Here is a 13707-nt window from a genome sequence, read left to right as displayed (position 1 = left end):
ATTATAACCAATTAATTCCAGTTGGTTAACATATAGTGTAATATTACTTTCAGATGTAGAATGTGACTCATCACTTAAAGTATGACACCAGGTGCTCATCACAGTGCCCTCCTTAATCCCCATCATCTATTTCACCCATACCCCCCACCCCTGTAACCGTCAGTTTGTTCTCTGTAGGTAAGAGTCTGTTTCTTGATTTGCTCGCTCTCTCTTTTCTTCCCCCATGTTCATTTGTTTTGTTTCTTAAATTCCTTATATGAGTAAAATCACATGGTATCTGTCGTTCTTATTATCTGCACATTTTTATAGAAAGATCAGCTTCTTTAAGTATGTGCTAGCCTAATTTTGTACAGAGAAGAAAAATGTATCTAAGAATTTATGTAGACCTTCTATGGGTCTAGATAATACTCTTTCCAAACCCATATACATCCGAGTCTGCAGATATTTCAAAACTAAAACTTGCCCAAGGCAGCTTTGTGGATATTTTTAAAAACAACAACAAAAACCATTGTATGGCATCCACATTTACCATCTTCTCTTTCCTGCGTGTGTAGGACAACAATGGCAGTTTTAGCTAGGCGAGAGTAAAGGTATATACATCTTTCTTTTTTAAATACCACTGCCTGATTATTTTTATTTTCAGCACATATTGTAGTTTTCCTAAGTCAAAGAAATAGCATTTCTCTAGTTTCTGTAAAATCACAGAAGTACCATAATGCTAATCCAGTCGCATGAGCAATTTTAGACATTTAACCTAGTTATTGCCTCGTTGTTAGAAAATGACTTTCCTGGTGGTACTAACACTATGCCTGACTCACCCTTTTGCTTTTAAATTGTCTTTTCAGTGTTGTTTTTGTCATACTGTTACTGGCAATTTAGCTTTACAGAGTCATTATTTAAAAAAACATTCAAAATAAAAATTGAAGAATACCATGAGCTTGACACTGGATCAGATACAGTGTTGCATATGTGAAAGAAATTAATTAGATCCTGTTAGCCTGAGGATAGAATACTGAAGTTTAAGTAAATGTGAAATAGCGTAGTAATAAAGCTTATGTGAAATTTTTTCAACAGTTGTAAATTAGAGAAGATGTTGATGGAATTCTCTGATATTTACCCAGTTGTGCCAGGTAACCATGGGCAATTTAAAAGCCCAAGTATGTTTTAGATGTTATTTTACTTTTGAAAATTAAAGCCAAATAAAGGTATGGTTAAGAGTTCTGTGTAAGCTACTTGATGAGATTTCAGATTTGCTCTTCTGTGCTTCCTGTTTTCTGTATTTGTAATTAGATAGTTTCTTTTCCCCATTGGGGTCATTCGCGTATGTGGAGGGCTGGGGAATTTATTGCTCTTTTAGAGCTTTCTCAATTTGTGTCTGAAAAAGAAAAATACCAATGAATTTTTAGTGAATGGAAAACGGTTAGGTAGTAGATAAATATGTTTTTATGGGAAATTGATCATATTCTTATTCTGGACCAGTTAAGGTTAAAGTTTTAACTTAATGGCTTATGGCTAACAGTTTTAGTATTTCCACTGAAAACTTTATGAGAAAGACCTTTGTTCTTATGTCAGAGTACAAAATCTGATTGTGTAAGTAAGATACATGGTATTTTTTTGAAAATCTCAAGTTGAGTTCATCTTCCAAATAATATGTTTTTGTTATCAATTATCTGTGCTTAAAAGCATAAATTATTTTAATATCAAATTAATTGCAAATACCGTTAAAGAGATAAATTAGATATAACACCTTCCAATAAGGAATTTTAATCCCATTAAGGAGAATGAGTTTTTGATGAGCTGTGCTATAGTTTGTCCATTCATTGTGGATAAATAAGACTTGATTGCACAGGTTTTGGTCCTATATTGAATATTTTTATTTGCTCCAGTGATCTACCTAATCTGGGTTTGGTTTTGTTGTTGTTTTTAAAGGTTGCAAGGCCTTTCGTGTTTATCTTTCTGTAACGTTAGTCTTTAGAAATAGAGGTTAACTCTGGCATCAACATTATTTTTCTTATATTACTATTTTGTTATATTATTAATATTTTTCTTGTTAAATGAATGAAAAATGAAATTACATGGCAGGTTTCTGATGTGCTCTAGGAGCTCAAATATATCAGATAGACTGTTACTTTAGTGAGCTTCTTTTTTTACAGAGAGTCTCATACTGGGACTTGTAAACTGAAAATCTTCAGAGAAATCCTTGGATCCCTTCAAACTATATAAAAATTTTGCTGTGTGTATATATTTGTGGTTTTCCAGAATGATCCATAGATTTCATTAGATTTTTAAAGGACACTTGATATCTAGAAAAGCTGAAGGAGACAACACATTTAACTATTAATTAGTGTAATTTTGTAATAACGGTAAAATTAAAAAGGTCTTTGGGAGATTCATGAAAACACTGGAGGCCCACCATGGTCAGTGTCCTACACAGGACTCATTTGATATAGGCCTTTGCCTTGTTCATAGTATAGTGACTGCTGTATATAATGTGTGTATTAGTGAGAGTCTGGTGGTAATGGGTGGTTTTTTTGAAGATAGTTTAATGGAGGGATTATTAGCAGAGGTAGGTATGCTTTAAGGTAACCAGTAATGAATGATGAATCACCCAGAGCCTGGCAAAGGTTAGAAACTTATCCACCCAGGGAAAGGGGCAAGAGGATGAGAATTGTGTTCCAGAACCCAATGAGAGTTGTAGGCTTGGAAGAGGAGCCCTTTAACAGGAGCTGTGGCCAAAGAGGAAGCATAGCAGGGATAAATTGTACCATTACTTCTATCTCCTTCTACCGTTTGCTTTTCTGCTGATGCTTCCTGTTGGGAAGGACTGTCTCTTATGCACAGTATTCGGTCCCAGCTGGCCACATACAAGTGGGTCTTGGGCTCAGAATTCTTCCCTATCAAGAGATGAGGACCTCATATAGCCTGTGCTGGATTTCCCACCTCTGTTTATCTTTCCTGGTTTCAGGCTTATTGAGTGTTTCTTTGCTCCGCTTCAGTATAGTCAATGGCTTTCACATATGCCTCAGATATTTCAGTGTTTCAGACTCCAGAGACAGTGTGGGGTAGGGAGGGGGAAGGTCCTTCCAGCACACCACCAGAGAGGTGGGTGCTTGTAGGCCCATTTCCGTTAAGTCAGCTAACTGCTGGGGGCACCCACTAGCCATAAGGGACTAATGCATAAAACTAGAACTGATCTTTATCTTCTTTAAGTAAGTAAAGCATTATTCAGTGCTTGACTTTACAGTGTTTTCCTTGGCAACTTTGATACCAAGATGCAGTAGGCAGAAGTGTCTGGAGTCCTGCCTGCTATTGGTAACCAATGCTTGGTGTTCTTTTTGACACTTCCTCTCCTTGGCAAAACCCACCCAGAAACTAGAGGGCAAGTGAGGACTTGGATAATGTGGTCTTTAGAAATAAAGGAAGACAGAAGTACAAAGAAAGTCTAAACACAGTTTAGGTTTATGTATTAAAGTGAAAAATGAAAAAAAAAATTAAAAAAAAAAGTGAAAAATGACCAAATGCCTAGTGCTTTAATGTTTCTGATATAAGTACCTTTAAATTAAAATCTCTTTGGAATTGTAGAGACAGCTATTTTTGTTTTGAGTAGTTGAAGTCATAAAAATGACACAATATTAATCTATAAAAATATGAAATTAGACTAACTCAACTTTTCAAGACTTTGTATTTTTTAAATATGCATTTTTTGAAATGTGAAAATTGGGATTATTTAATCTAGAAAAGATCAATTCATTTTCTAGGGGCTACCTCAAATACTACTTCCGTGAATCTTCCTCTAGATGAATTTCAGGGTTTATAGAACACCATTCATACTTCTGTCATACCACTTACATTCAGTAATAGCTAGTTATTTTTATTGATAATATTAAAAGCAGTTCCCATTTACTGACTATTTACTCTGTGCCAACCCACTATATTAAGCCCTTTATATACATTATTATATTTTATCCTTACAATAATCCTGGGAAGTATAGATACTGTTGCTTGGTGCTTAGGATCCCTCAGTAGGCAGAATAAGTTCCACAAAGGCTAGAGATCTTTATATACTGGTATTAATATTTCAGCACCATTTTGTTGTTGTTGTTAGTATCCCCTAGTTACTCTTTCAGTTGAGTACTTTTTATATGTTTTAACCATTTAGATTTTTTTATATGAATCTCCTGATGTTTTGCCCATTTTTCTATTGGATTGTCCCCCTACTTATTATTGATGTGGGGTAATTCTATATATGTCTTTGGATATGTGCTCATTGTAATGTGTTACAAATGACTTCTCCCATTCTGTGGCATATTTAGGCTGAAGTGTTAAGAACAAGTCCTATCTGGGTAGGCAAAGATAAATATTTCTAGTCAGGTGAAAGAATAAACAAGGTTTAAGGAAGGAAAATAAATTCACACATGAAATAGTTGAGTAGTTTGTTTGGACTGAAGTTCATTGAAGTGAACCAGTGGAAGATAAGACTGAACATTTCAAACTATATAGCTTCAGAGAAGCTCTAGAAAATAGCAAAAATATACCTCAAGAGAATATCTTCTTTTAAATCAGTACTCACTTCTCTTCTGTTCAGGACAACCTGTTTAGACAACCTAAAGGGAACTTTGGGAACTATTTTGCCTCTCTCTATAGCTAGCTCTAGGCTTCCACTCCTCTGCCAGGGAAAAATTCTTCCTTTCCTAAAGTGTGCCAATGTACTGCCTGGTGAAAGGTGTGTCTTAGAACTAGAACTGAGAACTATAGATAAACTTCATCTTGTCTATGAAGAGCTCTAGATTTCTAAGAGAGAGCTACTGGATATTAAAGTTAAAGTGCCTCATACAGCTGCTTTTTGTTTCCTGGTGTTTCTCATGATAAAATCTCCCCCTGAAGATTTGGGGCTTTGATTTCCCGAGACTTGTATTCCCTCATGGAACTTGTAGGCTGATGTTTGCAGGGCTTTTTGGTTTTATCATCCCTCTGGTCTCAGCCTCCATCTTACTGCTTATGCATCAATGTGAAATGAATCCATTCTGTTCTGTACTGAGATTGTTCTAGATTTGTTTTTGATGGTCTTTCCTGGATTTTGTGGATTTACCTGTCTCACCATTAATCAGACAGAAACATTTCTGTGGTGTCTCTACTTAATTCTGTATCATCAAAATTTGATTTGGTTGCAAGTGCCTGGAAATAATAGTGGCTTATGAAGCTAGAATTCTATTATTATCTCACATAAATAAAGGCAGTCCAGGGGTGCTGTGGCGGCTCTGTGATAATCTAGGATACAGCCTCCTTTCATCCATTGTTTTTCCTTCTTTATCCAAGATCTGCTCCAGGTAGAATGTCTACATTTCCAGGAAGCAGGAATGGAAAAGTTTTCGAGAAGGACATTTCCCCTGTCCCCGAAGGGCTTCTCAGAAGTTGCACATACCACCACCCTGCTTATTATCTTAAAAGCCAACACTTAGTTAACATAGCATAGTCTAAGAGAGGCTTAGAAATATGTCCAGCTAAAAATAGGAACTCCTGATCCTAGAGAACAAAGGGAGAATGGATGTTGGGGGTGGGGGGGACATTGATCTCTGCTACATAAACCTTTTCTATTGTGACTGAAATATTTTTCTGAGATGGTAAAGGAGAAAAGCCTAGAATAATATGGAGTATATAACCAATTTAAAGTAGATTTTTATCAGAATGAGCTCATAATTTTAGATTCTGAATTCTTGACTCATTTAAAAATTTTTACATTGGTCTAGAAAGGTAGAAATTAACTTTTAAGTTATTCATAATTTTTAAAAATATTTTTAAAATTATTTATTTATTTGATAGACAGAGATCACAAGTAGGCAGAGAGGCAGGCAGAGAGAGGAGGAAGCAGAGAGCCCGATGCGGGGCTCAATCCCAGACCTTGAGATCATGAACTGAGCCAAAGACAGAGGCTTTAACCCACTAAGCCACCCAGGCACCCCAAAGTTATTCATAATTTTTGCTAACTTTTGTCCGGTTGACTTATTTACTAAACATAGATCTAATATTTTGTCAAAATTTTAAATATAGCAAATGCCATTGAGCATTGTAAATATTAAGGAAATATGTGTGTTTTATCTTTGTAGAAGATAAATATATTTAACTGACTATTAAGAATAATTTACAGGAGTGCCTGAGTGGCTCAGTTAACTGAGCATCCAACTTTTGGTTTTGGCTCAGGTAAGGATCTTGGGGTTGTGGGATCATGTCCCATTTTGGGCTCTGTGCTCGGTGTGGAGTCTGCTTGTCCTTCCCCCTCTGTTTCCCCACCCCTCCAAATAAATAAATACATAAATACATAAATAAATAAAATCTTAAAAATGAGTAATCTACAGAAAATATATTATCAATAGTAACATACAAACTCTTGGGTAGAATGAATTCAAATATATGGAAATTAAATGATATCTAGAATGATTTTAGTTTACTGAAAATTAGCTGATATAGTATGCAATATGTAGACTCCCATAGACACTGAAGATGAAAAAAAATTCTCGTTTTCACAGCAGAGCTTGAGGAAAATGTATTTAACATAATTATTTTCATTATTTAAAATGGTTTACTTTAAAAAAGCTAGTGCATAAGACCATAAGTGATATAATCATTTTTTCCTTCATAGGCAAGAAGTTTGATCGCTGTAGGACTGGGTGTTGCAGCTCTTGCATTTGCAGGTAAGATAAATAAAGAAAACTTACCAATAAATGTTGCAGGAGAAATATTTTCAAATAGTTTCTGTAGTGATTCATGAAGAGACCCTCTGTATTCTGAGGTTTGGGTTTTAAGACCTACATTCTCATTTTTTCCTCCATGTATAGTCACTGAACATTTGTCAATGTAGCAAAAACTAGGTAAACCATGTAGTGAAGAAAATTAACAGAGTAGAAGTTAGGAAAACTAGCCCTAATAGTAGTTGACCTTCCTGGCATTTTTTTTTTTTTTTAGTTTGAACTATAGTATACTTTAAAGAAATTCTTTAATAGGAAGCAGTGTAAGTGATATAGGGTTCCTTTAACCTCCCATGTTGATTTTTTTTCTTGCAGGATTAGATTACACATTTCCTGAGCTGTTGCTTGTTCTGATGAGCATAGTTCCCTGTAATGTATTAGTAACTTCATTTTTAACACATTGCTTTAATTTCTTTGATAAACTCAGGAGACTTTCTTTTACTGCCCAAATCACCAAAGAATAGGTATAAAAATTTAAAGCAAAAATTGCTTTCTCTTCCAGGCGTTAACTTACAGTTTTAAATTGCATAGCTATTTCCTAATCATACGTTATCTGAGAACATCTCCTTGTTGATAAAGATTTACAATTTTTGTTTTAGCATTTGTATCTCAAGTTCCATGGATTTGATTTTGCTTTTTAGATCTTCTTAAGTGGGGGCACCTGGGTGGCTCACTGGGTTAAGCCTCTGCCTTCGGCTCAGGTCATGATCTCAGGGTCCTGGGATCAAGCCCCGCATCGGGCTCTCTGCTCAGCAGGGAGCCTGCTTCCCCCTCTCTCTCTGCCTGCCTCTTTGCCTACTTGTGCTCTCATTCTCTCTCTGTCCAAAAAAAAAAAAAAAGAAAAAAACAACAGATCTTCTTAAGTGAAGCTACATACCATTGTGGTATATATCCAGAAGAAAAATGAAACATAAAAAATTGTTGTTTTGTTTTATATGGTACTTAATTTCACACAGATCTCTTTTAAAGCACCTTAACAATAAACGCTTTAAAATCAAGAAGATCAGTGGTTCAGATTCTCTTGGTCTTTTTGCCATCAGAGTCTTGTGTCTTGGCATTATAATTATACTGACATTTCATGAGGAGACTCTCATGTCCAGAAAGGAATTCTGACAAACTTGCCCATAAACATGAAACAATTGTAGTGCTGTTACAGTATCAACTATTACTGACATAGTTATTTTAAAATTCAAATGTAAGGTTTTTATTTGAAATTAAAGATGCTGTACTTCTTCCAGGTTCTTCTTTCTAAAATGAGAAGAACTGGCATGTGTATTGTATATATACCACACTGTTGCCAAGTTCTTATTACTAACTAGAATATTAAGTAGCAGGCAGATATTTTCCAGAGCCAAATATAACTGAATAATAGAATTTAGGAGAAAGTACACTTAAACTTGTTGGAACTAGATCTTCTGGTTTATGATTCAAGTAAACCTCTAGATGTCACTTGTTGAAGGCCTTACTTGCTGTTTTCATTGAGACTGCCTGATTCTATGTGCTTTTAAAAGAATTCCAAAGTAATTTAAAAGCTATGCTTTGTACTATTGTAGAATCAGATGGAAGTTCAAGATGGGATCTGGAGGGAGACAAACCATAAGTGACTCTTAATCTCACAAAACAAACTTAGGGTTGCTGGGGGGAGGGGGGTTGGGAGAGGGTGGTGGGGTTATGGACATTGGAGAGCGTTGTGCTATGGTGAGTGCTGTGAAGTGTGTAAACCTGGTGATTCACAGACCTGTACCCCTGGGGGTAAAAATACATTATATGTTTATGAAAAAATATATGTGCTGCCGAAGCGAGCACTATTTATGAAAAAATAAAAAATCTCTAGGATAAGAGATTTGAAGGAGTTAGGTTTTCACTTATTTTAGTTATTTAATTTCACTTGTTTAATTTATTTAATGTTCTCCTTGATCTCAAGAATTTTTTTATCTTCTGCTTGGGTTGACTACTTCCAATTGTCCATTTCTAGCATCCCGTTTTTCATTTTTAAATGTTGTTTGCACAGGAATAACAGTATGGTTAGACGGTAACTTTTTCTAAAAGATGTATATAATTGAGCTTTCCCAGTGGAAATCTTGATTTGCGAAGAAGGTTATGGCTGGAAATTAATAAAGTCCAGAGTGTCATAATGGGTTTTCTAGCAAGACTTTTGGGAAGAAAGACAATACTATTAGTAGATCTATATGCTGATTAGGGTACAAAAGGTAAATTGGCATGGTAATATTTTATTCTTGTTTTATACCCTTGAAACAGTTTGGAACCTGTTTTGCTATTGAAGAGTCAGAGGAGTTTTAATTAATAGGATACCTAAGAAAAGAAAGCACCAAAATAAAATATGTTCTTAGGATCCTCAGTGAGAAATTGACAGAAAACATCTTTGGTGAATATTTTTTACATAACTGCTTTTTTACTTTAGAGGTAACACCATTAAAATTATTCCTGTGTTGTACAGATCATAAGTAATTTTTGTTTTCTGTATATTTCAAAGTGATTATCACCGAGAAAACCAGTACAAATAACCAGATGTGTAATATACATACGTGAAAGGACTTTATCTATAGTTTGTGGCGTAAAGAGTACTAGGTATTATTTTTTTTGTTACCTAGTATATTGTATATGTGTAAGATACATAAAAATTGACATTTTCTAATCTCATAATCATGAATTAGAACTTGATAAATTTAGAGACTATTTTAATTATGTTAAAATGAATGCTTCCTCTATTTAATAAATTAGAATTTGAGAATAATAGGACTTTCCAAGCAGAGAAAGTAAATTATCATATGGTTTCACTTACTTGTGGAGCATAAGGAATAACATGGAGGACATTAGGAGAAGGAAAGGAAAAGTGAATTGGGGTAAATCGGAGGGGGAGATGAACCATGAGAGACTGTGGACTCTGAGAAACAAACTGAGGTTTTGGAGGGAGGAGGGTGAGGGGATGGGTGAGCCTGGTGGTATTAAGGAGGGCATGAATTACATAGAGCACTGGGTATGGTGCATAAACAATGAATCTTGGAACACTGAAAAAAATAAAAGAAAATGTAATAAAAGAAAAAATAGGACTTTCTGGTAGATTTTGAAATGGTCGTTGAAATAACATATATAGAAGAAGCTATCAGTAAATATTGTAGTTAGTACCTTGTGGGTATTGTGTTTGATTGTAGAAAATATATTTGCTTTTATTCCTGTTATTATTTAGGTCGCTATGCGTTTCAGATCTGGAAGCCCCTAGAACAAGTAATCACAGAAACAGCAAAGAAGATTTCCACTCCTGTGAGTATAAGATGGCTTTAGTTAGAAGGCTCATTTTGATTTTTGTTTATATGCCATATTTGATAGCAATTCAGAAAATGTCTTGGATTTTCCAACATTTGTAGTTTTCTTCATTATATCCTTAGACAGTTTGTTTAATTTATTGATTTTTTTAGTTTCTTGGTCACATTATTTTTATTTCTAACCTCATTCCTATTTTGACATCTAATTACTATATTCCTTTTAGTAGTATCACACCAACTTTGAGGTAATTTATTGTTTTTTGTTTAATTAATACTAATTTATTCTTGCAGTGATTTTCTGTACTAATCCCTGTGGTAGAAGCTGGGTATAGTTAATGAACAAAACAGATATGGTCCCTCCCCTGATGGAGCTTACCTAGGAGTTTATTTCATCCTAAAATTTGAAATGGGTCCCCTTGTACCACCACCTGGTCATCTCAAACACAAAATTAGAAGATTCCAATCCTGAAATCTGTATGATTTCTACATTCATCTACAGGCATTATAGTTACTCTCTGAGCTGAATATAAGTGAAGAATGAGTGATAGTAGGTATCTGAAAAGCTACAGTGTAGTGAACTGGTTTGTAACCACTGGACATAATGCAAAGAAAACTAACTGAAGCGTTACAGCATAAACATTGACTTTTGGGCAATAGAAGTGGATCAACTTGGGATAGATCAGCTTGGCTTGCAGCAATCTGAGAATGAGTGGCTTGTTGTAGCAAAGTCATTACAGGCTTGTGAGGCTTAGTTAGTCATGAACAATGACCACACTTTCAAAGGATGACATACTGACAAGTAATTAAACTCAGGTTCAGAAGAACTGCAAGTGATTTTGCAGACCTAGAAATGCATGTCTGTGATTAGAGGGAACATGTGTTTTTTTTTTTTTTTTTTTTTTTTTGACGGGGAGTTCCTTCTGTTTTCCTATTTATATTTTATTTGGCTGCAGTATTAATAGGTATTTAGCATTCATTCAGTAAATATTCATTAAACTCCTACTACATGCCAGATGTTGTTGTGGGGAGTGGGCTATGGTCAGGGACCATACAAAGACATTGCCCTTAGGAGCATACATTTCAGTGGACACAGGCAATGAACAAGTAAATAAGTAAAATACATGATATGTAGAAGTGTTGACTGCTTTTAAGAAAGCAGGGTAAGAGGTTAAAGAATAACAGCAGTGAGGAATCTATGTTAGATGGATCAGGGAAGACTTCTATGAGAAGATGAGGGACTTGGCCAGGTGAATCTCTTTCCAAGCAGTGAGAACCCTGCAGAGGTCCTGAGGTGGAAATGAGCTTTGCCGTAAGAATAACTCCAGAGGAGTATGAAAAGATAATAGTGGAAGAGTAGGGCCTAGGTCATTTAAAGCCGCATAGATTATAGATAAAAACTACTACAAATTTTACTTACAGTGTAATGGAAGGAAAGCTTTTGGAAGGTTTTAACCGTGGAGGCAATGTGATTTGCATTTTGGATTATCACTTTGCCTGCGGTGGAGTGTAGACAAGAATGAGCCAGAGTAAAAGCTATCAGCGCAGTTAAGAGGGTATTGAGATAGTGCAGGTAATAGATAATGGTGGCTTGAAATCTAGGAATGGAAATAGTAGCATTTCTTTAGTTTAAAGAACTAAAGCATAGTTCTTTAATGGATTGTTATTTATTTTTTTCCATATGTTTATAAATAACGAATGGAGAAAATTTCAGAAATTATTTCTCTTCTGTTAAGATGATCTTCAATAGATATATTTATATTGTAAATAAAAGACTCACAAGTTTTGTAGAACTACATCATTAAACATACAGGAAGAGAGAGCAAGAAAATGAGGAAATTTTCACTGCTCTGTGGAGGCTCACAGATAAGGTGGAATAATTTAAGAGATTGTCATGGGTATACTGAACTTGGTACCTGCATTTCTTAAGGAGTGAGAAATGATGTATCCCTCTTATCCTTCACCTTTGTGGGCCTGAGCTAAGGAACACTGTTATATAAATCTGGTCCTACCCCACCCCCAACAAAGTACTATTCCTACAATTTGCAGTGAAAATATGTCGTAGAACATCTTTATCATCATCACTGTCATCATAATTATACCTCTGTGAAGATAAGAGCATCTTAAACAGTTCTTTAAATATTAATAATTCTAGGGAAACTGAGAAATAAATATATACATACTTTCTATTGGCACTAATGATTTCAAATTGTCAGACTTCGCAAAACACAATGTTTACAGTGTTTTGATGTTGTATGATTCATTATGAAACCAAATAGAGTTGCTAAAAAATGCGAATTGTAATCATGGGCCACTAAATCTCTGTGACTCAAAAGAAAGCCTGCAAGGTTCAAGTTTCTGTGAAGTTTACTTTCTCTGTGCTTTAACATCATCTTGTTCTTAAATCTCATCTTTGCTTTTTCATATCTTTTCCCTCCATTTTTCTAGAATACTGCCTGGAGTAATTTTTTTCATATGGGATGCATGGATGGTAAATGTCTTAAATTCTTCTCTGCTAACAACTTGTTTCTTTTGCTCTCACCATTAATCATCAGTTAGCTGCTGACTCTTTGGAATCTGATGGAATCAGTATGAGAGGAGTATAGAAATCTCTGCTTAGGGGGCTCCTGGCTGGCTCAGACAGTGGAGCCTGCTGCAACTCTTGATCTTGGGTCTTGAGTTTGAGCCCCACATTGGGGGTAGAGATTACTTAAAAAAAAAAAAAAAAAATCTCTGCTCAGATTGAATGAACCTCAGTGCCCACGTACATACTTTCCTACATATTCTTAGCCACATTTTCTGGTACACTCAAGGCTCTCAGCCAGAATTTCTGATGTTCTTATTCTTACTCCTTTGTAAGCTGCCTGTTTTGGTTTTCTTTTGTTTTTTGTGTTTTATGCTTTTGGGTTTTTTTGGTGATTTTTGGTTGTTTTTTTAACTCTGGAAGTTTTGGGGTGTTCTCTTTATTATTGATGTTCTGAAATTTCACAGGTCTTCTTAGTGAAACTTAAGTGAAAATTGCCTATCTTTTATTTTATAAGATTCTCTTAGACTGTTTTTTATTTTTTTCCTTCCATTGTCTCTCTTCTCTGTTCCTGGAACTCTTATTAGAGACACATTGGACCTCTAAGTATATCTTTATGTCTCTGAACATTTTCTTTCTATTTTCAATCTTCTTATCTTTTTGTTTTACATTCCATAGTATTTCCACATCTTATTTTCCAGATCACCAGATTGGTTTTTAGCAGTGACCATTCTCTTATTTAGTCCACCTGCTAAAATTTTTTATATCAGTAATATTTTAATATCTGAAAATTTTCTTGTTTCTTTTTCATAGCAACTTACACTTTTATGGATATAAGATACTAATTCAAATTTTGACAAATCCTCTTCTGGTTCCTGATTTATCTCTTTCCTCCAAAAGCCAGTTGTTATTTGTTCATCTTTGTTCTGCTTTTCCCCCATGATACTGGATTTGTTCAAATGTCTGGTAATCCTTGGTTTTTGGTTCATGTTTGTGAGAACTAAGTTGATTAATATAAGTGGCCTTCCTCAGCAGTTTGGTAGACTCACTTCAATAATTTTATTGAATGAGAAGATTGGTAGTGAGCTGTGAATAGGTAGATGGGATATGTCAGTAGCATGTCTTCCCAAGCAAGGAGCCAAGAGGCAGGTTTGGGACC

General features: G+C 35.0%; 1 protein-coding gene across 2 annotated transcripts in view; it reads left to right on the top strand.

The window, feature by feature from the left end:
• Positions 1–13707, top strand: part of DNAJC15 (DnaJ heat shock protein family (Hsp40) member C15) — an 80680-nt gene that overhangs the window by 22534 nt on the left and 44439 nt on the right. For both annotated transcript variants that reach the window (XM_045978161.1, XM_045978162.1), the window contains 2 exons: positions 6638–6689; positions 9952–10025. In XM_045978161.1, coding sequence (XP_045834117.1) covers positions 6638–6689; positions 9952–10025 — 126 coding nt within the window. The remainder of the gene's footprint in view (positions 1–6637; positions 6690–9951; positions 10026–13707) is intronic.

This window comes from Meles meles, chromosome 14 (assembly GCF_922984935.1).
Source record: "Meles meles chromosome 14, mMelMel3.1 paternal haplotype, whole genome shotgun sequence".
NCBI lineage: Eukaryota > Metazoa > Chordata > Mammalia > Carnivora > Mustelidae > Meles > Meles meles.
This window is presented reverse-complemented; position numbering and strand designations above follow the sequence as displayed.